The sequence below is a fragment of the Tamandua tetradactyla genome, chromosome 14 (genome assembly GCF_023851605.1).
Source record: "Tamandua tetradactyla isolate mTamTet1 chromosome 14, mTamTet1.pri, whole genome shotgun sequence".
In the NCBI taxonomy this organism is placed as follows: Eukaryota; Metazoa; Chordata; class Mammalia; order Pilosa; family Myrmecophagidae; genus Tamandua; species Tamandua tetradactyla.
In genome coordinates this window covers 84,267,450-84,295,278 of record NC_135340.1, presented here as the reverse complement: position 1 = coordinate 84,295,278, position 27,829 = coordinate 84,267,450, and the positions used below count along the sequence as shown (strand labels likewise).

The 27,829-nt window shown below is 48.9% G+C and overlaps 1 protein-coding gene across 2 annotated transcripts in view; it reads right to left on the bottom strand.

Moving 5' to 3' along the window:
* Positions 1-27,829, bottom strand: part of SMAD3 (SMAD family member 3) — a 120,825-nt gene that overhangs the window by 77,468 nt on the left and 15,528 nt on the right. Inside the window, exon 1 of one of the 2 annotated variants that reach the window (XM_077128288.1) lies at positions 10,524-12,605. The exons of the other annotated variant lie outside the window; for it this stretch is intronic. Coding sequence (XP_076984403.1) covers positions 10,524-10,552 — 29 coding nt within the window. The 5' untranslated portion in view covers positions 10,553-12,605. Of the gene's footprint in view, positions 1-10,523; positions 12,606-27,829 lie in introns of those variants that run through there. 2 annotated transcript variants of the gene reach the window in all.

Here is a 27,829-nt window from a genome sequence, read left to right as displayed (position 1 = left end):
GAGGGATGGGGGAACAAGACAGTTTAAGATAAATGCATTTAAAAAGTTGATTAAGGGTGGGCCATGGTGGCTAACTCTGCCTGCCATGCCAGAGACCCGGGTTCGATTCCTGGTGCCTGCCCATGCAAAAAAAAAACTTAAAAAATAAAATAAAAAGTTGATTAAATACTACAAAGCAAAAGAAATCAAGACAGTGTGGTACTCTCATGAGGACAGACATGTAGATCAATGGAATAGAACTGAAAGTCCAAAATAAATGTATTCATATATAGTAAGCAGGTTTTCAATAAAGGTTCTAAGACCATTCAACAGGGAAAGAAGAGTCCCTTCAACAAATAGAGCTGGGAGAACTGGTTATACACATGTAAAATAATGACGTTGGAGCCCCTACCTCACACCATACACAAAAATTATCTAAAAATGGCTCACCAACAAATGTAAAAGCTAAAGCAATTTTTCAAAAGAGAGGGAGATGGGAGACTTAAAATGCACAGAGTTTCTACTTGGGACAATGGAGAAGTTTTGGTAAAGGGTGGTGGCGATGGTAGCACAACATTGTGAGTGCAACTGACAGCACTGAATATATTTGAGTGTGGTTAGAAGGGGAAATTTTAAGTTGTATATATGTTACTGGAAAAAAAAATTTTACTCCATGGAATTGCACAACACCAACAGTAAACCCTAAGTTAAACCATGAACTATAGTTAATAGCAGCATTATAAAAATGTGCTTCCAATAACAACAAAAAGGGCTGAAACTATTATTAAAAAAAAGCTGAAGAAAACACAGGAGTTAAATCTTCATGGTTCTGGGTTGGACAATGGATTTTTTGTTAACATTCACAAAAGCACAACTGAAAAAAGAAAATACGTAAAATGGTCCACATAAAAATTTAAAATGTTGTGCCGTAAGGGATACCATCAAGAAAGTGAAGACAATCTGTGGAATGGGATAAAATACTACACAAAAGTCTAGTACCTAGAATACGTAAGAAAACTTACAAATCAACAATAAAAAGACAGGAAAAGACAGAAATTGAAAATGGGCAAAGAATTGGTAGACAGAGCTCCAAAGAAGATACATACAAGTGACCAATAAGAATATGAAAATGATATGGACAAAATACTAATGGGCAACATCATTAGCCTTCAGGAAAATGCACATCAAAACCACAATGAGATAACACTTCACACTCAGGAGGGCTATGGATAAAAAATATATAAAATAAAAGACAATAAAAAGTGCTGGTGAGGATGTGTTGAAACTGGAACCCTCAGATACTGCTGGTGGGATGACGAATGGTGCAGCCACTTTGGAAACAGTTGAGCAATTTCTAAAACGTTAAACACGGAGTTATATTACACCGCAGCTCCCATCCTAGGTGGAAAGTACATTTTCACCCAAAAACTTGTACATGAAAGTTCAGAGATGCCTGTTCATAATAATCAAAAAGGAGGAACAACCCAAATGTCCATCAACTAAGGAATGAACAAAATGGAACAGGATTAAGCCATAAAAAGGAATGAAATACTGATAAATGCAACTTGGATGAAGCTTGAAGACATTATACCAAGTGAAAAAGGTGAAAGACTCAAGGGGCCACATGAGTCCACTGATATTAATAATGTCCAAAATAGGTGAAATCACAGAGACGAAAAGTAAATCAGAGGTTGCCAGGGGCTAGAGTGAGGAGAAAGTGGGGAATGACTACTAACAGACCTGAGGTAGGGTTTTTTAGGTTTTATTTTTGTTCATTTTTATCATGGGCAGGGATCGAACCCGGGTCTCCAGCATGGAAGGCAAGAATTCTGCACTGAGCCACCATCACACTGCCCCACCTGAGGTTTCTTTTTGGGGCAACAACAATACTCTAAAATTATTGGTGATGGCTACATACTCTATAAACTTGTTAAATATCAGTGAATTATATACTTTAAAAAGGTAAATTTTATGGTAGGTGAATGATACACTAATAGGGCTCTTTTTAAAAAAACAGCTGATTATATAAAATCTGGAGTGTTGTGTTAATATTAACATACCAAAGTTGGTTTCTTCATTTTGACAAGTGCACCCTGGCACATTAGGGAAATCTGGGTGAGGGATCTACAGTCATTGTAAATCTAAACTTATTCTAAATTAAAAAGTTTATTTAAAGAAAAAGTTTATCGCAGAGCCATCACATAATTACTTAACTAGGCTTACACCACTACAGTTTACCTCCCCTTGCGGGACCTTCAGCTGCTCAGAGGCAGGCGGGACACACCACAGCAGCACAGCCACCAGGTACGCGATCCCTGGCGCTCCCCACGGGCTGCACCCACAAGGAGTAACACGTGGACCCGCGCAGCGCTGACCTCCTTCCTCTCTCCCAATCCGAGTCTCGCGGGGACGCTGTGAGCTGGGTGCTGTCGCCCAGGGGAAGGGGCACAGGTGGTGCCGCTCCACGTGGCGCCATCTGTACGCATGCGCTCTGCTCTGCCGAACCCACCGCCTTCTAAATCCAGATCCTCCAGCGTACGGGGGGGGGGGGGGGGGGGGTGCGGGGGGCGGTTGTTCGGAAAACTAGATTGGGGAAGGGGGGAGTCTTGGCTTTAGGCTCAAGTGTGCCGCGGCTCCTGCACACTCCTTGGTCTGAGCCTTTACTGTGCCTCTCTTCTCCAACTAGCAGGGAGCTCCCATGGCCCAGCCCGTATCCCATTTATTCCTATACCCGCAGGATCTTAAAGGTCTTAAATATACACTAGAGCAATGAATGAGCTAATCAATTAGCTCATTAACTGAGGACCTAGAGAAATTAAGAAACGACGAGTTCGTACCACCCTTAAAAGGAAACACGCCGATTTCAGGCAGCAAAAATTCTTCCTGGTCAACTCTTCCCTGCCTCTGCATCACTAATGGATCAGGGTTTTGCTTTTGGAAAAGCACTGCATTGGTTTCCACTAGCCTGGGAGCCATGGCTTCCTGTAATCTGGGGACATGGGCGGGTGGGAGCTGGGCCGTGGAAGAGGCAGGCGGCAGCCCCTGCTTCCAGCGGGGCGTGCAGGGGGCACGCGGGAGGGCACGAGGGTGCGAGGACTGCAGGCAGCACGCGGGGTCATGCTAAGTTCAACTCTGGGGTGTTCTCAGACCATTGGGTTTTACTCATCCCCTGTCCATTAAGCGCTGTTCCCCGCGCCCCCCCCCCCACCTCTGTGTGTGCGTGTGTGTTTTAATTATCCAGCGGCCCTTGGCTCGCTTTCATAACCCTGCGTTAACATTTCTCACTGCTACTGAGAAACAAGGCATTCTCCCCACTGGAGAGCAGTCAAATAACTCCAGCTCCGTGCATGCACCCTTGGGGAAAGTGCCGGTGTCCAATCACCAAAGAGGAGGACGTGAGAATCACCGCATCAGAGTGGGAGGCTCTCAGCAGTCGCCCGGTCCACCTTCACCCTCACCCATTTTTTTCAGATGATGCTACACTGGCTTGCACAAAGTCACAGCTCCCATCAGGGCAAAATGACTCAATTTTTCAAAACTGCTACCACAAACATTTTTCAGTCCAGGCAAGCATTCCATACGAAAAGCATTCCCACACAGACAAAGAATTTACAATGGAAATCATGTCTTACAAATTAACAAGCCATGGGAATTTTCTAATCACCACGCATTAAAAATACCAACATGCATATTCATCCCACGCCTTCATTCAAAAAGTATTTAAGTGACCACACTCTATCGGACGCTGTGCTAGGCTCTGGACACACAGAGGTGAAGCACTGTAGAACCCTGTAGTGAGAAACAGACCACCCATGGAAATAAGCCTTCTTTGATCTTCATGATTTTATTGCAACCTTCAAATCAGTGAACTTTCCAGCTTTCCACTATTTGTTTTGTTTCCCCAAAGGAAGATGAAGCACAACTGTCTTTTTCAATCTACTGTCACAGACCACAGGCAGGATGCAGGGCCCAGATGCTGAGTTTTAGAGCCGTGGTAGTGGAGAGAATGGAGCTTACGTCTCAACAAAGCAGGGGCCACCCTGTGGCCAAGAGACATGCAATGAGTGACCCAGGTGCCAGCACCCTGCCAGCCTCCGACCCAGATATCAGTCCCCGGGGACCCTGCCCTCCAGGGGCTCACTGCTGGGGACCAAGAAGACACACCCAGATAGAGAAGATTTAGGTATAGAGGTGCATGCAAGACTTCACAGGGGCTGGAGGCTAGGGGGTGGGGGTGGGGGAAAGAGGATCAAAGAAGAGATTCACTGGGAGCCACTGACAGGTTCTAAGCAGGGCCTGGCAGTACCGGTGTTTTAGGAAGATTGCTCCAGCACGTGGGGAGAGTAGATGCAAGGCAGGCCGGAGGGGGGGCTGGGCCATCCAGGTGAGGGAGACTTTCCTTACCAGATGGTGGGTATCACAGAAGCCTTGCGCCCCAGATAATCCTCCTTTCCAAGTACTAAACCCTAAACCCACCCATTTTCAACAACAGTTGCCACCCTCTTTGCTCTCAACACAAAAACATATTTTTGAAAAGGAGGGTTTTCTGCAAACAAAACCGACTGGCTCCTCCTTTCTCTGCCTGGCCCTGGCCACCCCACACCCACAGGAGGTAGAAAAGGGGGAGGGAGAGAGGGGGTGGGGAGAGGGGTGCAGGGGAGGGACAGAGTCCCTGCCCGTGCCATCCCACAGACAGATAGGTACTTGAGCAAAACAGCCAAGGCAGTGACTGGGACAGCTTGGGGAAGGGGTGCTTACCTTTCAGGGATTAATTCTGTCCCTTTGCTGCCTCACCTGCCTCACCCTACAGATAACACAAAACTGCATCAGGCGAGTGGGAGGACACAGAGACAAGACTCTCTCCACTTTCCAGCACCTCAAAAGGCAAAGAATTGATAAGCCTCATCCTGGACAGAATGACAAGTTGCTTTTGTGGTGTGATGCACGTGGTAAGTGGGGAGACAGCCAAGTAAAGCCACCTCTCTTCTGGTGTGCAGGTGCTACCAGGGTCACTGTGCCTGAAACTCCCACCATGTGTCACTCATCTGGCATCCCAGGCCCAAAGACTGATGAACCGCATTCAAAGCCTCAATCAAAACATTAGTCATTAAACTCTTAAATTATTTAAGATTCATTAAAATCTTAATAAACATTTACTGAGGCACTGGGTGGGAGAGGAGGATGCCAGAGGCCTGGGATGCTGAGGCCGGAGAAAGAGAAAGAAGCCCAACTGTGCACACACCATGGAAGCCCAGGTAAGGAGCTGGGCTCTACCCTGGCTGTACTGGGAAGTTATCAAAGGGTTTTAAACCACCCGAGAAGGGTAGGTTTTGATACCAGCATTCTGCATCCCCTAGGGTAATAAACACTCTGCCATTAGGACCATTAACACCTTAGTGTGAATTTGGTAATCAGATGAAGTGTCACCTTGCAAAAGGCCGGGATGTGGGACTGATAAGTTTGGATGCCAAGGAACGAAGCCAGGAAGAGCTGGTGCTTAGAGGCCACTCGGCGAGGACAGAGCCCGCCTGGACGAGGCGCCAGGGCGATGGCAGCACAGGTAGGTACCGTGTCCACAGATAATTTACACCTTCAAATATTTACTCATCAATTCGGTCCAGGGCACTGGGCATAATAGAGAACGAAAGGGAGGGTGCCTGCTCTCGAAGGGAAAACAGGCAGTAAACAAACAAGCACTAGGATTTATAACTATAAGTTGAGTTAAGGTCTCTGAAGGAAAAGTACTTGGTACCATGACAGAATATATCAGGGGATAAGATTACATGGAGGGGAGAATCCGGGAAGACCCTCTTAGAGATGATAATTTAGGCTGAGACCCAACTCGCAAATTGTGGGGAAGAGCACTCCAGAGAGAAGGAACAGCATGTACGACAGCCCTGAGGAAGGAAAAGGAAGGAAGTCGGAACGGGGCTGGGGGGCCAGCTAGAAGTCAGGCCCCACAGCTGTGTTACGGGATCTGGAACCTCACCTTCAAGTAAGTGGAAGCCTCTGAATGGTTCTGAGCAGATGAGCCACATGACAGGATGTACCTTTTTCAGAGGTAGAGAGGCACATAAACCAGTTAGGAGGGGGTGAGAGAGAGTGGGTTTAGATGAGGGAAGCAGCAGGGGAGACAGACTTGGATATTCAGGAGGCAGAGCTGATGGGACTTGGGCATGGGATGAGCTGGATTAAGGGTGGGGGCAGAAGGTGACAAGGATGACTTCCTGAGCGGACAGTGGTGGCTCTCCTTGAGAAGACGCAGACAGAGAAGGACAGGCAGGCAGTAGGGAAGGCAGAGCAAGGCTTAATTTAGTACATACTCAAACAGGGCCTCCACCAGAGATGTAAACAGTGGACCCTCACCTCCCAGGCCCTGACCTCACCCCACAGCAACAGGAGGCATCACACCTGCCCTGTGCATCTGCAGCCCATGAGTGGCCCCAGCGGTTGGCGACCCTGTGAGGCCTCCGGCCAGGGCACCGGGGTAAAAGCACTTCTTGGTACAGGACCCCCCAGGGATACATTCCCGTTTCTTCCGCCTGGACCCTGTCCAGAAGTGCCGATCGGCGGATCGCACCTATTCTACGAGTGCCAAAATCCAGCACAGGAAACTCCTTCTGCCCGGGTGACTAATACTTATCACTGGTATACGCAGGAGCCAGTCTTCAGGGCTATGAAATCCTGCCCAGGGAGAGAGCCGCAAGCCTTCGGCAGCCCTGCCCAAGCTCAGGCACGCCTCGGCATTCCCGGGAGCGGAATAACACACCTCTTCCCGCGGGGCTCTGCCCACTCGACGTGCCCGCGGCATCCTGGACTTGCTCTCTCGGGTCAGGGTTCAGAGTCTCCACTGCGGCCTTCAGGACCCTCCATGGGCTGGTCCCAAAGCCAACACGGGCCGCAGGACCTGCAGCGAGCGCCTTGTCCAACCTTCTCATCTTCCGACAGGCAGATCAAGCGAAACGCCTGACGTCATACAGCAGAGCGGAGATAAAAGCTCCAATCAAGGGTTCTCCCTGGGGTCCTGACTACAGGCTTAAAGGCGGCAGAGCATCCTCACCAAAGGTGCCAGCCACCCAGGTGGGCAAGAGGGACCCTTGGGCATGCTGACACTGAGGGGGCCCCCGGGAGAAGACGGGGAGCCAGGTCAAGAGAGGTGGCACCGAAACACCCCTAAGATCAAACCCTCAAAGACGATGCACCTGGGGTGCAAGTCGGCTCTCCCCAGATCACTCTCACATGGGAAGCACGCATCAGCAGGAACAGTGGAAGGAGAACTGAGCCCCAGGAGGCAGGCCAGAGATTCCTGGGAAACTGGGAGCTTCTCAGAGAAGGATCTTTAATTAAGCCAGACTCAGCTTTTAAGAGAAGTGGTTTTGTTCGTGCAATGCAGTTTATGGATGTATCTATGCCCAATCGTCTCCATAAAGGGAAAGAGGGCTGGGCAAAACCTGCAGAGAAAGCACTTTCTTGTGTGACAATGACCATCGAGGAAATGAGATAACACGATGGCACAGAACACGGCGATCCAACGTAAACTTTGCCGTTTGTGCCAAGCCTCTTGCCCAAGTCATCTGCCTTCAGCCACCTGCCAGAGTGGAGGGGATTAATGGGAAACCAGCTGGAAAAAGGACATTGCCCACAATTAGGATGAATATTTATGACTTACTGTGTGCAGAGCACAGTAAAGTCCCTTTTGGGAACAGAGGAAAAGGAGGGCCTTTCACAGATGTTCCTGAACTTGGGAATAATGAAGAGCGAAAGCAAAACACAGAACGATGGGACACAGAGAGGGTCACTTCGAAGAACACCGTGCAATGCTTTCTTCCTAGAAGCTCCATCTGCTAATAGCATCAGACACGTTGATTAGTATTTTTTTAACCCAACAAACCTTTTCTGACCATGACTTTATGTATACACGGACACCCTGCTACTTTGACAAGAACTGGAAAACCATTCATTCATTCATCAAGCACCTGTGAAATACAAAAGCACTATGCTAGACATGGGGGTTACAAAAGTTGAGAAATACCTTGTCCCTACCCTATCTGCCCTGGAAAAGCTCTCAGCCATCAAAAACCAGGATCCAGGGTTGGGGGGTGTAAGTAACCTGAAATCTTATCTTCTCTCTCCTCCAGCCTTTGGACACCACCATGACAAATCAGAGGGGGCAGATATTTTTTAAAGTCGGGGCCTGTTGTAATTCACCTTTCCCAGCTACAGGCCCCTTTCCTTCCTTCAGATTTCCTGCCTCCCTTCAGTACAGCCCAATTAATCTTAAATGTCAACATCTCTGGAAAAGGTGAGATAATTTTGCCACCCGACACAGTACAAACACTCTCCAATCAAAGCAAGTGTTTATGGAGATCCAGCAAAGAAAGAGCCCAGCGTGGCCACCTAAGGGATGGTCACTCAAGGCAATGTCACAGCTGAAAGGTCAACCATGGAACACTAACAACTGAAGGAAACCCTCCCAACTGTAGCCAAGTCCCAGCTCCCTGCTGAGCGGGACTTAAGAGAGTGACACAGGTGTGGGGAGTTCACACCTGGCCCTATAGCTGCATGACCACCACTGTCAGTGCTGGAAGGGGCAGTGGAGCGGGAGGACACGGAGGCCAGGGAGGGCAGCTGCAACTCAGAGTTTCACACACAGCAGTTCTCCACCTAGGCAGGCCTGCCATCCCAAGCCGGGCCAGCATTTGGGTGGGGTCACAGGTACTGACAATCTATGCACGAGACCTTTAGTAACTGATGTACACACAGTGCTTTGCTGCTTTCCAAAACTCTTTCTGGTGTCGGCAGAGTGGGTCTTAATATCCCATTTCATGTGATGCTAAACAAGTCCCGAATCCAGGGGAGTCAGTGTGCCTTGTCTGAAGCCACATGAAACGGGGATCAATGCCCAGGCTTGAGAGGCCATATCTACTGCTCTTCCCCTACGATGGTGGGACAAGGGGAGTTGAAAATCAAGCATAAGACATAGCCCCTGCACTAGAAAGCCGACAATCAAATTTAAGAGGATGAATGATATACAGATGAGTGACCTTCACAGAGATGGGCCAAATTAATACATTGAGAAATAGTTATTGAGCATGAATTGTGTGCCAGACCCAGGAAGTGATTCAACGGACCACTCAGTAAAATGGGGGAGGGTTCACAGTGAATAGTCAAGAACAAAGGGACAAAAGAAATGGGACTTACTATGGGTTTTAGACACAGTAAGATAAAGAATCCGGGAAGACATCCCAGGAAACAGCATGGCAGTGGTAGTGGAAAGAGCAGGTGAACTTCACCTTACAGATGGAGAAGGTTCAAAGGGAAGGTAAATCCAGAAAGGGGTCAGCTCTGGAGGCCTTTAGATGTCAGCCTGAGGGGCCTGAACATCCATATCCTGCCTCCAGAAATACAGTGTGCCCACCTCTTCTCAGCCTCCTGGATCACTCCCGCCTACTGACCAACCAGGACCCAGAGGAGCTCAGAGCTCCCCTGGCTAGCAGACTGTCCTGGGGGCCAAGCGCATCTCATGCAGTAGAACCTACACACACATCCAGAGTCAACTTGGGTGGACCCCAAAATTCCTGCAGATGAAGACAGATCTGTCTGAACATCCGTAAATCCATCCCACTGCTCAAGGGAATGTGAACGTAAGGCATACTTTCAAAAGGGCCACATCTCACACATTTTAAGTGGTTTTCACACATTTCTGAGCAAGTGCATGACTGCTGTGTGTGTGCAAACCTAACGAGTTTCAAAAGGGAAAAAACAGTGGTTCGATCTGACTCATCTTTACAAGCCTGGCTTTTTTTCCCTCCCTCTCAACACAAACTCATACGCATCCTTAATATAAATAACTTAATATAAGTCACTATAAAAATTCTGCCCTTGTGAAATGCACACGCACGCACGCACACACATACACACAGACAAGCCACATCTCTCCCGCATTTAAATAGCGCAGAGAGCCTGGGGCCCTGGAGGATTCTTTGGGTCAATTCCTCTCACTCTCAACATGCTTGCCTTACAGGTGACCCATGAAAACACAATTAAACCGTGAACTCCTGGAGGGCAGAAACTGGGATTTTACTCACAGGGTCTTAAACAGAGCAGGTGCCTCATAACCCTGCTGGCTTGATGGCAGGAATAAATATCCGTGTACTCCAATTCCTGCTCCCCACAGCTGAGGCGCCCCTGAAAATGAAGTCGAGTATCTATTCCACAAAGACAACTCCCAGCACACACCAGCCTGCGTGCTTTCTTCATTACCCCCCTCTGTCCTGCCCATCCCTCAGTGTCAGAAATCACCTCGGCGAGAGCCTCGGCAGCTAACAAAGCACTTTAATATCCACACCCACTCCATGAGCTACAAGGGGTCGGGGATGTTATTCTCAATTAAAGATGAGGAAGTCAAGGCTCAGAGGAGGGAGGCCCCTTTCCCAAGGATGCACAGCAAATGATACATTCCAGTCTTGAAATTCCTTCCCCCTGGATCTTTTAACTTAGTTATCAAGAATATTAACTACCCTTCCAAGATCCAGAAACTTTACCTGGCTTCTCCTAAGGAGCAGAAATGCATGTAATTCAATTACAGCTCAGCCTCCACATCGCCACTACTCTCTGGGCACCATCTAGGCCAGTGTGCAGGCCCACCGACTGCCTAAGCAGAGGGTGGGAGAGGCAGGGGACTGGCTCAACTGGAAACTTCTTTCTGACATCCAAGCATTTAAACAGGTCATTGACTCCCAAACATAAATATTAATATAAGCTTCAGTTTCATTTACCCTGTGCTGGGGCCAAGAGGGTTCGAAAGCAGAGTAAGCATAAATTAAGTACGGGAAAGTTTCTTATTTCCTACAGTGTCAGAGGTTCACAGTCAAAAGAAAAGAAAAGCGGCAGCAGCATCACTTGGTATGCGTCTCAAACACCAAATGCATACACTTACCCATAATTGGCTCCTTTTGCTAAAAGGGCCAATGGAGTTATTCTAGACACATGGGGACCCAGCAGAGGCCTTCGCCTGCTTCTACTCCACGGCCCCAGGGCCTCCTGATGGTGCAGTAAACCCTGAGCGGCTGTTCCACCAGCACGGGACAGACAGACAGCTACCCACCCAGCACGGGACAGACAGACAGACAGCTACCCACCCAGCACGGGACAGACAGCTTCCCCAGGCACCCAAGGGAGGTACAAAACGCCAGGCGGGACATGGCTGAACCCCAGCAACCTGGAATTTACACAGCAACAAGAAAGGGCTATAAACACCACTCTTGACCGCTTGTTGAAGAGTGCTCTGAAGACTATTGCTTTTTTCTTTCTTTGCTTTGTATATATGTTATACTACACAATTTAAAAAGTTACAAAAAAAAAAAACCCACTCTTCCCACTGTGATTTTCCTAATGGAAAGAAAGTGAGGAGGCTGGACTCAAAATCCCCGCCTTGCTCCACGTCCCTGAGCTGTCACCACCCATCCCTGGGTCTCTGGTTTCTCATGAAGGGGAGGGCCTGGAAAAGAAAGTGCCAACCTTGTTTTCGCCTCAGTGCACAGATAAATAACACTTCTCCCTCCCGCCCGCACAGCAAAGCACATCAGAACCCGAGTTGGTGAGAGGGGGCCATTCGAGGAACAGACGTTTGTATGAGTTAGTATAGGTAAATCAGTCACGAACTTCATCGCCATTAATTATTAGTCACAATAATTAAACAAGATAATCTATGTGAGGCGGTGGGCACACGGCCCAGTCAGCAACAGTTCCACTGTCACCACCACCATCGATAACAAAAATTCCTCCCTCATGGCACGTCACGACACCTGGCCTGAGCGACCCCCGAGGCTGCAGCGGGCTCCGGACTTCTTTGAATACACGAATTAAAATGCATCTGCCCCGGTCCTGCATATTCCTTGGGCTCCCCAGCAGATGTGAACCCCAGCTTCTGAGCACCTGAGTAGTAAACCATCCTCATGGGGGGACAATCATAAGCTAGCAAAACACTGGGGGACCTTTTGAAAGTGGTCTTGCCACATGAAATCTACAAAAATAGAAAACTGTCAGGGAGGCAATATGATTCTTCATTTTTCAAGATGAATCACAACAGGATTCCTTTAAATGGGTTTTCCGATACGCTTAAAACATAATTCAATTTGCACAATCCATGTTTCAGCAATCTGTCTTCTCCATAAAACAGTATGCAGCTGTGAGTTGGGCTCTAATTCTGGACAGCCACGATGGTTACAAGACAGTAGGGTTTGATATCGGGGTCTGCTTTGCCCCACACAATTAGCGCACTCGATCGGAGGCTGAAGTCCTGAGTGCTTCTCTCACTTTCCAGTCCTGTGACTTGGAACAAAAACAGCTACTCTGAGGGTCGCTTTACTCTCAGGGAATACAGAAGTCACACCCACCTCCACTGAAGCTGGTGTGTGAATCCAAAGGACAATGCCACAGAGAGAGGGACTGTCCGGCTACTCACAGGGCTGGCTCTCAGGACACCGGCTCTGTCCACAATATGGGGCCAAAGGTCACACCTGGGAAGCATTTCAAAAACACCTTCCCCATCTTCAGCCACATGGGTCCCTTTACACATGGGGACCACCCTGCCCTCAGCCTCACCCAGATCTTGGAACAAAGCACCTCCTGGGGAGCTACACTGGGGAAGCGCTGGGTTGGGGGGGGGGGGGGGCGGCCCTGGACCCACTCCCACCCACCCAGCTCTGGAGGCCTCCACAACCAAAAGCAGTCCTCCCCAAGCGCCCTGCAGCCCATTCTCTCCCAACCCCAGAAGCTTGTTTTCTTTAATTAGCTCACTGTGGCGGGAGAGAAACGCGGCCCCACCCTCCAAATGAGTAGATCCGGGCCTCAAATGTACTTTGTGGTTTGCCTCTGTGCTGCCAAGCTGTTAGCTGGAGAGTAACAAGCCACCGGGGTTTGGGAGGCAGGGGGTAGAGAGAAACCCTGTTACATTCACATGGACCTTTCTCTTCCCATCATCTGATGTTTCTCAGACCACAAGGCTGGGCTGCACCCCTTCCTGAGTCCCTGAAACCTGCCATTGTGGCCCAGTTAGGGAGCAATTCCAAACTCTGCTGGTTTGCTTTCTCTCGGCCCCCACCCCTTAACCTGCTAGGGGCTAGTTTATGGTACATCAGGGCCGATAGCAGTTCTGGAGATCAAAGTCCTGGCCTCTCATCTCACCGATGAGGAACTGAGGCCCAAACAAAGTAACAGCTTCTTAAGGCCTCTCTGGACAGACTCCACGGCAGGAGTGAAGTCAATACTGAAGATTCACCATCGAGTCCTAACACTAGCAACCTGTGTTCAAGTTTATAAAAGATTTCTACAGTATGTCCTCTCCATTCAGCCTCACCCTATAAAGCAGGCAGACCCATTACCACTCCCTGCTGACGACACCGAGGTGTGGCAGGGAAGGGACTGTCAAGGTCACAGGACCTGCAAGCAGCAGAGGGTACAGACAACTCTGCAAACTCCAAACTAAACTTTTTTTTTCCTTCTGGAACTACTAAAACATTATGAAGAGGAGCTCAGAAATCTAAGGCAGAGGCTCCCTGGACCCTTGTCGTCATAGAAGCTCTCAAGTTAGCAGTGAAAAGCTGGGTCCCCAGATGATATTAGCTTGGTCCTTTCACCTTCAAGAATTGTTTTTCCCTCCTTCCCTTCTTCACCATCAGGACCACTGCATTTATTCAACACCATGTAACAAGACCCAATGTTAACTGCTTCCTCTGTACCATTTAATCCTCGCGACCACCATATAAGGTGGTTACCACTATCCCCACATACAGATGGGGAAACTGAGGCTTTAAGAGGCTTGAACTACTTGCTCAAGTCACTCAAGGAGTTAAGAGGTAGAGATGAAATTCGACCCAAGCATTCAGAGAAAAAACCACCCCCAACGAGGGTATTTTTGTAGTTTCTGAAATTCCTCAACTGTGACCTCTATTGACAGACCCATCATCAGCTGTGACAGCCTGGAACCTTCAAAGCAAGCACCCCAGCTCACTTGCCTATGGGCTATTTTTTTGGCTTTGCAACCCAGAGGGCAGTGTGAGAAAAATGGGTTTGGCCTGAGACCTCCAACCCCAGGATGCAAACCAGGGCCAGCTACATTACTTGTGGGTCCCAGAGCAAAATGAAAATATGAGGCCCTATGTTCAAAAAGATAAAAAAAAAAAAAAACCATTACAGTACTAAAATATAAAGCTCCCCCCTACCCATTTTTCTCTTGACTTGTATGGTGGCTCCTATTTGCTATTTAATATCATTCTAAGAAACAACAGAAATTTAAATTATCAGCATGGAGTTTACTTTTCATTGTTGTATCATGCAATGCCAGTTTTAATCATAAACATAAAAGTATGCAACTAGTATTTAGAGTCATTATAATTACAACTTGTATTTCATAGCTTTTACATGCCTATGTATTTCGTTCTTACCAAAATAGTAGAAATGCTGCATAAAAATAGTTCAACTGTTTTTACCTCACTTCTTTCTATGTACACATTTCTACCAACACTCTCGACTATCTGCTTATGGATGAGGAAGGAAGGACCGAAAGGAAAAGAAACTATGGATTGACCGACCTTTCCCTTTCCTCTGTGTCATCATTTTTGACATAAGGGCTTGGCTAAAACAGGGAAGGACCATGAGTAAGCAAGGGAATGATGGGGTTCCTTGGTCTTTCACTTTTCTTGGAACACCACCACCTTCCTTCTGCATTCAAAACAGGCCCTGGTTCAAATGGAAAGTGTGACCTCTCGGGACTGTCAGCCCACACCCACCCACTTACTCAACTGTAGATACAACATGCTTATCTTGGACGTACTTTGACTCTCACTCAACTCCCACACATCATGGGTCCACCGGAATCCAGTGCCCATGGTGTAGCAAATGCTCTATGCGAATGGGGCAGCAGGGAACATGGACACGGCATGTCTCTCCTCTGCCCACACAAAGGCTCCAATCCCCATCGGATTTTACTTATAAAACACAAGTTCAAAGACATGGGCCCCTGTGTGACTGTATGTGCCCCATGCCAGGGAGCCAGCCCTGATGCCAGCCACACCTGTGTCCAGGACAGAAAGAAGACATGCTCCCAGAGCTGCCCTCTCCTTTGCTGGCTAGTCAGTCTGAAGCCAAATGATCTCCGGACTTAAAACTCACAGGTCCTGGGACCAGGAATTATAGCCTAGAGCCTTCAATCCTGAAACACAACAAAGGACCTACCTTAGCACCTAATGGACTACAAGACTTCACTGGCATTTTTAAACCTTTCTGAGGCTGCCTTAGTACGTAATAGCTCATTTGTCAATGGAGTAAAGCAAGTTAGGTGAGCAATCAGCTATCCTGTAGCAGGCTAACACCAAGAGAAGAAAAGAAGGGTAGGAACCAAGAGAGAGAAGGCATCAACCAACTATTTAGCAGCTCTCATCAAGCTGACAAACACTGGGCTCAGCTTTGTAAGCACATTAACTCCATCTTACAACAACCCTAAGAGATGGGTATCATTAGCCCCATTTTATTGATGTAAAAATTGAAGCTCAGAGAAGTGAAGTGACTTGACCGAGACCTGCCCAGCCAGCTCAGGCCGACTTTTCTGGACTTATCACACCACACACCTCCCCATGCAGCCCCCTCCTGCAGCCCTGCAGCCTTCCCAGGGGCCAAGTGGTATGGAGCTGGGTTAAGATTCAAGGGCATTTAAATCCAGGAAAGGAAAGGAAAAAGCGAGGATTCCAAAAGTCCTGACACATCAAGTCAGTCACTTTGGCAAATCAGGTGCAACTAGATTAAATAATTAAATAACTTCTTAATAAGTAATTGGAACAAAGCTTCTTTGTGACACCTGTTAAATGGACATGGCCCTACACTTCCATTAGGTGGGGCAGCCCACATTGTCCTATATGCTTGTAAAGCAGATCTCTGGTAATTAGGATCCTCAGACCTTCCCTGGCTACACTAGAAATCACGTATATTTATTAAGTTGAAGGCTCGGGGTAGGTCCCGCCTCACACAGTTATTTACAGTCATTAGGACCTGCCCAGGCAGGCCCTGAGCTTCAGCGATCACACCCAGCCTCGCCATAGCCTTCTCTTCAGGGTAGCAATTTTGAGTAGAGCTTGAAGATAAGACTGTTTTCTGCGAGTCTGCCTTAGAGGGAGGCCAGGTGAACGCCCCTAGCCCTGCCCAGGAGCAGCCACTGGGTGGGACCCCATCCCCTGACGCCCAAATACAGGATAAATACAGGATGAACGGAGAGGCCAGTTCTCCATCCCAGAGGCTATGCCTCCCACCTAAATGTCAGCTCTAGTTGCAACCCAAATGTTTCGGTAATGTGTGTCGGTTGGAGAATGAGGACATCTTCTGACCTGCCCAAGATTCAGGCTGTCTTCTCCGAACTCATCACATGACAGACCACCCTGCAGACCCCTCCCCAGGAGGAACGGGAAAAGTGCAAGGGCAGCCCATGCCTTGGTCAGGGAAGAGCCCTGGAGAGCAAGAATGAGATCTGGGTTCAAATTCCTTGCTGTGTAACCCCAGGCAAGCCATTTGATTTCTCTGAGCCTCAATTTCCTCACCCATTAAATGGGGAAGCATGAAATGAGGTAAGTGAAGACACTTTGTCAACTTCAAAGACATCTACAGTGGGGTGGTAGCTGGTCCACAAAGACAGGAAGATGGAACAAATGATTGCCTTTGTTTCTTTCCGGTAAGCAGTGTCCCGGTGAGCCCTCCAGGGATGTTTAATTCCACCCATGATAATACTCACAGACCCAACCTAGCCTGGCAAGTCAGCAAGAACATTTTACCCAGTTTTCTTTCCCTTGTTAGCAGCAACAACTCCGGGCGGCTCAGAGCAAACCAGGCTCCGCCTGCCCCTTCAGGAACAGGTTGGCTCACACCCTTCCTCCTAAGCTATCTGAGCCCTGGTTATATCTTGTAAGACTCCCTACTCGATAGGGTAGTTGGAAGGATTAAAAGAGGAAAATGTGGAGGTGCAAGGGTAGTGCAGCAGAATTCTCACCTGCCATGCGGGAGACCCAGGTTCGATTCCCAGTTTACGCACTTCCCAAAAAACAAACAAGCAAAACAAACACAAAACAAAGAAAAAATTCAACAAATGGTGCTGCAATAACAGGATACTCAGATGGAAAAATAATGAAATGTGATCCTGCTGTGGTAGTTAGATTCAACTGTCAACTTGGCCAGGTGAAGGCACCTAGTTTGGCTGCAAACATGAGCCAATGGTACGGGAACCTTGTTTGTTGCTGATTACATCTGCAGTTGGCTAGGAGGCGTGCCTGCTACAATGAATGACGTTTGACTTAATTGGCTGTTGCTTAAATGAGAGAGCTCAATGTAGGAAAGGCCAGGCAGCTCAGCATACCTCATCTCAGCACTCGCAGCTCAGCCCAGGCCATTGGAGGTGCAAAAAGGAATCATCCCGGACAAAGTTGTTGGAAGCCAGAGGCCTGGAGAGAAAGCCAGCAGAGACCACCCTGTGCCTTCCCATGTAAGAAAAAATCTCAGATGAAAGTTAGCTGCCTTTCCTCTGAAGAACTAATGAAATAAATCCCCTTTTATTAAAAGCCAGTCCATCTCTGGTGTGTTGCATTCCAACAGCTAGCAAACTAGAACACCTGCCATCCAGCATACAAGAAAAAAAAAAGGAGTAAAATATGTATATGGCCCCTGGTTTGGTGTCTGCTGCACAGGTCACTATCAGGCCGACAGCCATCCCACCATCCCTGTCTGCACTGACAAATGTGAAAATCAAGCAGCTCCTGGGCTAGCAGGAAGATGAGAGGCTTACACAGGAGGCAAGTGGGCTGTGGCAGAAGCGTGGACCCTACTGGCTTTGTAGTTTTCACGTCCATCACCCCATCTAATTTGCAATAACGTTCAGCAAGGGAGGCAAAGAAGGTCTTACAGACAATCAAGGGAAAGCCCAGAAAAGCTGTGTCATGCCCAGGGAGGGGCACAAAGGTGGTGTGGGAAGCCCATGGTCCCGGATCTCAATCTGGAGTTCCTTCCCCTTATCCAACTGGCCAAACAAGGATATGATAATCAATCACAGGGTGAGGTTAGTCCCATTCATAAAAGCGGGGCTGGGGGCTGGGGAAGCTTGGCTCTAGATAGCAAACTCTCAGGCCAATATTCCTATGGACTTAAAAGCATGCCTGGGGGCCTCCAACGCAGGTGCCACTGATTTTCAGACCACACACCTCAGGTATGAGCACGGGCATCCATTCCCCATGGCCCAGAGGTGCATTTCCTCCCCGAAAGCTCCATGCATGTTATCTCATTTAATCCTTATATAGTCCCAAGGTTGGACATTTTTAATTGTTTAACAAAAGAGGAAGGAAAAGCCCCCAAGGAGACTAGGAGAAAAGGCAAGACTTGACCCCAGCAGTGTGAAGTGCTGGAGTCCTGTGCCTTCCCTGCCACAGCACTGCTCTGGAAGCCCTCCAGCTCTTAGGAGCCCCTCTGCACCCCCGCTCACCCTCCCATGAAAAGAGCAGCACCCCCTGTAACAGTGCTATTCCACCTTGAGCGTGTATCAGCATCCCCTGGGGGGCCTGTTAAATCACAGATTGCCCAGGCCCCACCCCAGGGTTTCTGACTCAGAAGATCTGGGAAGAGGCCTCAAAGCTCTGCCCTTCCAGCAAGTTCCCTGAGGATGCTGCCGAGCTGGGGTTCACACTTTGAGAACTGCAGATTTATAATCATTTAAAGCACTCACTCCACTGCTGGCCAACGGTTAGGTTCACAAGCCACTTGATGAAGTATCATGCACAACTATGAAAAGCATGGGAAAACACAGGAAAGGCTTATGATAGTATCAGTTTAAAGTGCAAGGCTCATCCGCGGAGCTGGCCCAGTCCTGCTTGCCCCCAGGTCCACTCCTGGATCTGTCAGTCTCTGCTCTGGATGCCCCAGGGTTGGCCCCTGACTCTCCAGGCCCCGAGGCAGGTGACATCAGGTAGGGTTCAGGCAACTGGGAGCACTCCCGGGGTAGCACAGGAGGGAGGAAGTGGGGACCAGGTGTTTCGTCCCTGCCCCTTTCTATCTTGGGTGGGCCTTCTGGCAGCTGCACCTCCTCCAGTGACCCCGATCCGGGCTTGGAGATACCACCTATTTCCTAATAGTGACAGCAGCTTCCTGCTGTTAAGCTCTGGGAAGCCTCACCTTTCCACGGCTGGCTTCACGGCTCCTTTATCGCCAGTGTAACTAAGGTCCTGTATTAAAGATAGTCCATTTTCCTGTTCAGACTCTCACTGGTACATTCTGATGACCACTATAGAAAAATATGTATGCCCACAGACAATCCTAGAAAGTATTATGGAAAAATTAAAAAATCAGGACAGGTTTTCCTTTTTTGCCAAAGACGTTAGAAGAATGTCAATTATTTATTGTTATAAACAGATAAAACTGATGCCAAGCATAAGTTGTAAGGGAAATCAAAGGAAGCCTTTATGAGGAAAACACTGGGGAGTCATGAATCCATGACAAAAAAAAAAAAAACGCTAAGGCAACCAACCCCTCTACTTTCATTTTCACGGAAACCCGTGGCCACGGCCACAATGACACGAGCAGTTCCCTTGAAAGTACTGGGTGGTTATCTGGGGGTGAGTGACTCACTTGTTGAAGAGGTCACTTGAGGATCACCACTATCCTGGGTCATCGGCCATCGGGGAGGGGCAGGTTGCCAGGCAACTCTCCAAACCACCTCCAGTCCCACGTTACTTTGGGGACAGCGGCCATTTCTCCTGTCAGCCTCTGGCCTGGAACCCATCTGGGAAACCCATGAGTAGAGACAGGGACTCGGAGATTGTCGGGGCAGGATTAGCAATTGAGGGTGTTCGAAGGAAAGAACTTTGCTCAGCCACTTGCACGCTGCGGAGCCAAATGCACGCCCCTCGGGGAAGCAGGGAGGCGGAGATGGTGTGTCTTCTTTTTCCACCATTTCGAGGGTTTTCCTCTCCCAAGGAGCCCAGTGAAAGCCAAAAGAAACTGATTCCATGAAACCAGACGGTAACAAGACAAATTATACCAGATTCCTGCACTTGATCTCTAGCAACCCTGAAATAAAGTGTCTCCTCCACTGAACTCAAGACTGAATACTGTGGGCAGATAATCAAATGTTAGAAAGGTTCTTGGCCTCAGACCAACGATGGTTTGGTGGTCTGTTTATAATGTTTTAGCCTGATTACACTGCACAAACCCTGTGGTGGGTTGCTTTCAAACCCCAGCCAAAGATGATTTAAAGCCCTAGAGAAATGGGGGTGGGGCGGAGAAAAGCACCGGGGGCTTCAGGGAAAACAGGCAGCCTACTTTCCAAAGTCTCGAGTGGAATGTCTCAGCATGCAAAGCACACTTATCATCAGGCACATGGAAAACTGATTCAGCCTGCATCGGTCTACATCAGGCTTTGTGAGCAAGCTTCAGAAAGTGTTTACTGCCCTGGCCCATTCTTCTCTCAGTTCTCCTTTCCCCAGGAAGTTTACATCTGCGGCCTCACACTTTCATCCCTGGGCGCTAGCTGACTTCACTCCTGAAAACAATTAACCACAGTAGGGGAATGGCTATTTGCCAGGCTGTGAACTAACAAGAACAAGTACCCCCAAATCAGGCAAAGCACAAGCAAACAAAAACCCAGGAGTCGGATGAAGAGATCCAGCTTTGCTGCCAGTTCACTGTGGGATCTTGGGCAAGTCACGGCACCTCCCCAGGTCTCAGTTTCCCCATCTGTGGGGAGTGGGGAGGCTGAACTAGATAATTTCAAGTCACTTCCAAACAGGTGAGTAACTATTATACAATCCACCCGGGGTGAAAGGGTGCCGTTTCACAGCTTCTGATGGAAAGACTCGTACCCCGAAGTCGAGGCTCAGCGAGTTGGAATGGTTGCGCCAAGACCCCAGAGCTATGAGGGGCAAAGTTGGAATTTTCAACTCCAGACGCCCCGATCTTCCTTCTGCTCCAGGAGAGGGGCCCCGAGTCTCAGCCGTGCCTTCCAAGGTATATGCGAAATAGGAAGGCTCCACCCTGAGTAGAGTGCACCCCGATTCCAGCCATCCCCATGCAGCCCTCAGGGCCCACACTTAACCCCTACCTGCAGGGTTGTCACAGAGATGAAATGAAATCCCTTTCACAAAAGTGCTCTGTAAACTGTTGTACATAGGAAAGGTCACAGTGGTTCTCAAAGACAAGCAGTCGGAAAAAAAACCATCATTTTCTAAAGCATAGAGAACGTGCCATAAAATGTGCATGTGTATACATACACACTATGCAATTGACTTTTTTTAATGCTATTTTTTAAAGATATATTCAGACACCCTACAAACCATCCCAAGTGAGGCACTACAGCATGGTAAAGCACTCAAAGACCTGGGGGACAAGTCTCACTCCCTGTTTTCACACTAGCATATGAATTGTCCCTGCATGTGTCACCTACAAATAAGGGATAAGACCACGTGGCCTATCTCCAGCCAGGGCCGCTATAAAGACAAAATAACGGGAAAGCCGCAAACTATAAACCAGGCTACACATCATCCCACCGTGAGGCTGAAGAATATCACAGGTAGAAGGAAATCTGGTTTATTTTCCTCATATTCAAAATCACCAAGAGATTAAATGAGGGAAAAAAAAAAAAGAAAAGTTTTGTTAAGGTAACGGCAAGGCAGCAATGCCCTGCAGACCAGGTTGGAGGTGGGATAGGGCGAATGCAGGTTTAGGGTGTCTCTGTCATCCCTCTGGGGTCTCCTACCCTGGCTTCTTCAGAATCAGTCATCTGAAGCTGTTGCACATCCCCCCCCCCCGCCAGCTCCCTGAATTTGCAAGAGAAAAGCTGCATGCAGTGCTCACACTCAGGGTTGTTTGCCCTCTGTCAGAAGTTTTATCTGTGGCTTCTGGGGAACTCTGCGGGTCAGAGTGCCCTGGACCCCTCTGGAAGGGCCCCTCCCTTCTGGGTCACTGGTCTCTTTGTCTAGAGAAAGGTCGCCCTGACAAAGGTATGAGGTCAGCCCTCCCCCACGCATGCCCCTGGCACTGAGAGGCTCCAGGCAGAGCAGCTACAGGATGCCCTTCTCTCATTACTCCACAACAGCTGCTCCTGGTCAATGAGAGGATTCCAAAATAGCCTTCCTAGCAGTGTGGGACTAAAAGTGGCAGTGAAAAAAGAAGAAAAACACAGCCCGTGTTTCCTCTGCCACCGCCCCCACCGCACGGGCCCTGGCCAGCTTTGCGGCTTTTGTGGCTTCTCCTCCCCAAGCTTCCTCCTGCTCTCCACCTTCTCTCTCTCACCCCCGTTTTCACACTCACCGAGGTGATCCACCTGGACTCGGTCAGAGCCCACCCCTAACCCCGCCCCGCCCCAGTGCTTCCACGGTGGGCTTCCCCAGCCGCTCCCCTATTCCTCCCCTCCGCCCCCCAACCCAACAAGGGAAGCCAAGAACGACAGGGTCATGCACTGATTCTATTAGGAGAAGCCGTTTGCACTTAGCAATGCCTAAACTTAGTGTGTGCATCCTCCGAGCCACAAACTCCGAAGACTTACTCTCAGGTTGGGGGCTCCAGGGCAGTCCTGCTCCCCAGAGCAGAGACCTCAAAACAGGCAAAAGGGAGAGCAGAGTCGGCACACCCCACCCTTCACACAGCAGGAGGCTCCTCCAGCCATCAAAGTGGAGGATAAACGCATAATTGCATATTCCCACGACCCTCATGCACAAGGTTTCTATTTTTATTCTTCTAGATGAGCTTGAGTAATCATGTCTGAGCCATGGAATCAGCCAGGCCAGAGTAATTCGAAGAACTGATTTAAACCATGGCTTTCAAAGGGCTTGGCTTATCCCGCCTGTTTCAGGCAGAGCTGGAGTGACAGCAAAACAATTTCAAAGCACAGAGACCATAAACACAAAATTAAAAAGTAAAGAGGGAGGCGATGTTTACTGGAAACTTCAGGCCCGCTGCCCAGAAAATACAGGTCTTTTTTTAAACATGTACACACAAGCACACACGTGTTCTATATATATATACAATGCCTCCGCCAGCCACCTTCAGAAGTATGTACTTTGCTCTATATACGGCTTTCTTATCTGCCCCTGATTATGCCCAGCTCGTGACCCTGCAATCTGGAATAATCACCCACAGAGAAATGACAGCCAAGGTCCTGCATTTGCTGAGGATCCCACATCTCCGGCACAGGACAATCTCGAATTCTCTGAAGTAGAGATAATCGCTCCCACCCATACCTGAACGCAGCCACTGAGAGGGTGCCACGTGGCTCGTGAAACCAAGAACAGCCACAGTACACGGGACTTGGGGACCCAGAAAGAAAAGCCCATCCGAGGGAAACGATGCAGGAAATGAAGATGGGCAGACGCCAGTTATCAAAGCAGGGACTGGGCAAAGACTACCCCCCACCCCTGCAGGAAAAGAAAACACAGCTACGGAAAACGTACTCCTGCAAGCAGAGGGCAAGGTCCTAAAGCCGGCCCCGCCAGCAACGCGCTGCCCGTCAGGGCTGCTTCACAGACACGACCCACTTCATGCTGGAAGGAAGGGGGTGGTGCCGGCGGGCCCCAGCGAGTCTCCCTCTCGCTGGCTCAGCTCCAGATCCTGGAAGCATTCGTTCCCTTCCACCTTCCAATACCCCCCACTTCGGCAGCCCTGTGGCACTCACCAGTGAGTGTGGCACAGAAGGACAGACTTCAATGCTATGGCTCCCCAGGAAGACCGTCAGCTCTCTGAGGGCAGGGGCCAGATCTTCCAATTCTCTCAGTGCCTTGGTCAGCCCCTTATCACTGGTCTGACCAGTGCGTTCCAAACCCTGTGGCTTACAAAGCTCCTCAAAGCCCCCTTCACCGTGAAACCCTTCTGGGCTGATCAGAACTGACAAGTTCTTTACACTTCTAATGTTCACTTCACACCATTTAAGTATTCCCCCTTTGCACTCTTAACCACTGAAACCTGCCCACTCACCACCTGAATGAGATACCCAATTTTGCAGCCCTTTCCCAGTTTGGCCATTTCCATCCCTGTTTTGGTAGGGACAGCTGTGCCCCATGGACTTCACAGCTTTAGGAACTGATTGCCTGCAGGGGAACATGACAGCCGAGGCACAACCAGGAGGGTTTAGATGTTGCAGCTGATGAAGTGGCAAGATGCTCTCAGCCAAAGGTAGGAACGCTTTTGCCAAAGCCCAGGGCACAACACATCCTCCCACCCCCTTTTCCGGCCCCGAGAATCCACCGGGGAGGGGGGGGGGGCCTTGTCAAGGCTAAGGTGTTGCCAGCATCACCGACCAAGGCCTCTTTCTTGGTTTTATGAAAAAGCGTGGGTGTACATAATGGTCTGTTTGAATCCACGCCTGCTCCACCCCAAACCCCAGCTCCACCCCTCACTTAGTACTCTGAGTTTCCTGGGCAGGAATAACCAACTACAGATGGTTCCACTACTTCAAAGATGTTGAAAAACCACTGACCGAGAGATATGAGAGAACTGGGGCTCCAGACCTCAGGGCGTCTATTCCCCAACGGCAGCTGTGATTACCAAATCATCACACTTTTAGAATCTAGAACTTGTTATTTCTGTATGCATGAGTGTGTGTGTGTGTGTGTGTGTGTGTGTGTGTGTTTAAACCAACCACTATCACTTTCCATCACAACAGATGCCATACACTGAACCACAGCTTTACTTAAGCATCTGCGGCTGTGATTCTCAACCCTGGCTGCACACGAGAATCGCCTGGAGTACTTTAAAAATACCGACACCCTGGGCGAGGCCTGTGGAAGTTCTGAATTAATTGGTCTCAGGTGTGGTCCGGGCATCAGCATTAACATTCTTCTCTGATGACCCCAACCAAATGTGAATCATGAGGAAGCAGGATTCTCAGCTACCACAGCTTACCTTGAACCCCAAACCTCTTTCCATCCCGCCCTCAACTGCAGGCCCCAATTTCTAGCCCCCAAAGTGATCATACAGTGATTCTGAAACTATCCGAATGAGTAACACAGTCATTTCTTTGAATGCAAGTGCAGGGAGTAGAATTTTTAAGGTAGAAGAAACCTGAAAATCTTGCTAAGCCAACCTCTTTGGTTAAGAGAAGGAAAACCAGGGGCCAGAATAGCAAACTGACTCACACCCAAGGTCACAAAGCTGATGCACAACGAGCCAAGCCTAGAACTCTGCCTCAACTTCCCTCTCCTCCACATCACAGAGGACCCCCGCTGGTGACCAACTGCCCACACACACACAAAAAAGCAGCATGAAAGGAATGGCCAGTTGCTGACTTATCTGAATGCTTTCAGAGGCCATCTAATTGCTCCAGCTCTGAAAGTCCAACAACTGAGGGCAAAGATGGTGCTTCTCTTTAAAGATTCCTGAATGCACTGGTCCAGTTGCAACCATCAAAGAATACACTTGCTGGCTGTGTGGGGTTCACGGAAAAAGCCATTAGCACAGAGAGTCTAACCCCGCTTTGAAAGGGCACTCTGTGTGCACGGCAGGTCCGAGAGACGGAAAGTCGGCAGTGGATTCTAGTTTCTTGTGGATGAGAGAGAGCTGATTGTTGGTTTCAAAATCTCTAACCAACCTGTGAACACGTTTCGCTTCCTTCCCCTATTTTTACGGCACCACCGTTGGCACCACAGCTGGAGCGTGGAAGCACAGGAAGTCTGCGCTTTGGGCCCAGTGAGGATTCCTCTTTGTCTGCAGAGTGATATCCCCTGTCCTAGGGAACAGGTTCTCAGACGAGGCCCCCATTTCAATGGGAGCCCGTCAGCTCCGTGAGAGCAGGGCTGCAACTGTTCAAATCACTAGGACACCTGCAGCCCCTGGAGCACAGAACCTGGCAGCACCATCATCGACAGCAATTAAGGATGCTCAGGAAAGACCTGCAGAATTCAACAGTGACTATAATGGAACGATGTAAGGCCATAAAGGAAAGGGCCACCTCCGAGGGTGAAAATTTAGATTTGCTCCACAACATTTAGGTTTGTCTCGATTCGGTTGCACTGAGAAAACAACAAAAAGGCAAGAACTGGACAAAGGAGGAGGGGACAGAGAGGTGCATGAACCATAAGAGCTGACAGAGACCTCTGAGATTTCTTTCTTCGCATGTCTCACTGTCGATGAGAAGACCGATGACCAGAAAAGCCAAGGTGATTTTCCCAAAGTCCACAAAGCCAATCTCTCCACCAGTGAGAGTGAGGTCAAGGGGTTCCAGCCACATCAGAAAAACAGGAAGCTAAATCTCAGTTTTCATGTGTTCATGGGTTTGCTGGTTCCCTGATGCTACATTTTAATGGACTTGAACATTCCAGGGATGAAGAAGACGAAGACTAGAGCAAGCTGGAAAAGGAAGAAAGACGCAACCTGAGTGTCAGATGCAGAATGTGAGGTGTTGCTGGGAAGACGGATGTCCAGAGAGCAGCTGGAGCCAAGGGCCTCCAGCTCTGGAGAACTACAGATCTGGAAGCTGCCCCACCCCTCAATGGTCATCTATGAGACCCAGCGAGAGGAGAAGAAGTCTGAACTGTGATTCTGACTCAGCCCCACTGGGCAGAATGATGTCCAGCAGAAGAAGCTTCAGTTTTCTCTTCACCGAAGTTAAGGCGGATAGGCAAGAAGTAGACAGTTTTTTTTTTAGAGGTGACATTGACAAAGCTCCTTGGATCAAAGCCCCTCTGGGAGGCCTGTTATTTCATCCTCCTCCTAATGGCAACCGCTGCCCACATGAGCCCCAGGAAGGCAGCGTGCAGCTCACAAGAGAGACAGAAATATGACCACACTTCCCTCTTATAAACAGGCGAAGGTAAACATCCGAGACCACTGGTCCACAGCTGTGGTTGAACAAAGGGCTGGGGGCATCCTGGAATGGCTGCGGGGGGCCCCCTCTCCCCACAGGTGGACTCCCCCTCTAGGAGTGGAGAACCTGCCCGCGAACTTCAGAACCGAAGCTGACCAAAGAGAACCAGCCTCATACTGGGAAAACTTGGTTGGGTTTCACTGGCCACGACTCCTGGAAACTCAAGAATTTTCAAGGAAAGCAGCTGCTTTGGGTCCAGGCCCAGTGCTCAAAGGTCCCTCTCGGTACTGGGCCACAACAGTGTATGTTTACTGAAGCCTGCAATCCCTCCCTACCCTCCACCCCATTGGTTGTGGGGATGGATGTTTTTGTCAACAAAGCATGAACTGCAACTATTTCAAGCAAGCAGGACAAACAGGCAAACCTCAAACAAACATCTTTAATTAGCTTTGAGATGTTCCTTGGAGGCCCAAGTTAAACCCCAGTTCCTAGATCAATAGCAAAATAAAACATGAGGCCTTGGGACAGGCTCCGTTAGTTCTCTGAATGGTAGGAAAAAAGTATGTGCAGACCTGAAGGCAGTGATGAGCTCAGGGTTACAGGACGACTCGAGGGTATTCCATGTCTGCAGAAAGGGCCACCAGAAAAATGACCAAAAGTTACATAAATCAGCCAGCACTTTGTTTTTAACCAATACATTTATAGAATTCTTATTTCTTCAGCTGTATGCTTTCAGAGAAAGTTTCCAGCAGATTCAAAAAGAGCGAGACACAAAAAGACACTCAACATACCATTAAATTGCTTATGGTTTTGAAACTAGAATACCACAAGGACCTTTAGAAAATTTCCCCTAGGGGGAGGAGGCTCTTAGCCCTGCCTCCTGCCCCCACACTATACTCAAGGGCAAGTTTTTAATCTTCATTTTATGAACAGGAAAACAAAACCGGCAGAGGAGTGGAGACAGAAATGCGAACTGCTCAAAACAACCCAGCTTGGGTCACAAGATATAAATTATCCTCAGGCAGCATAGTT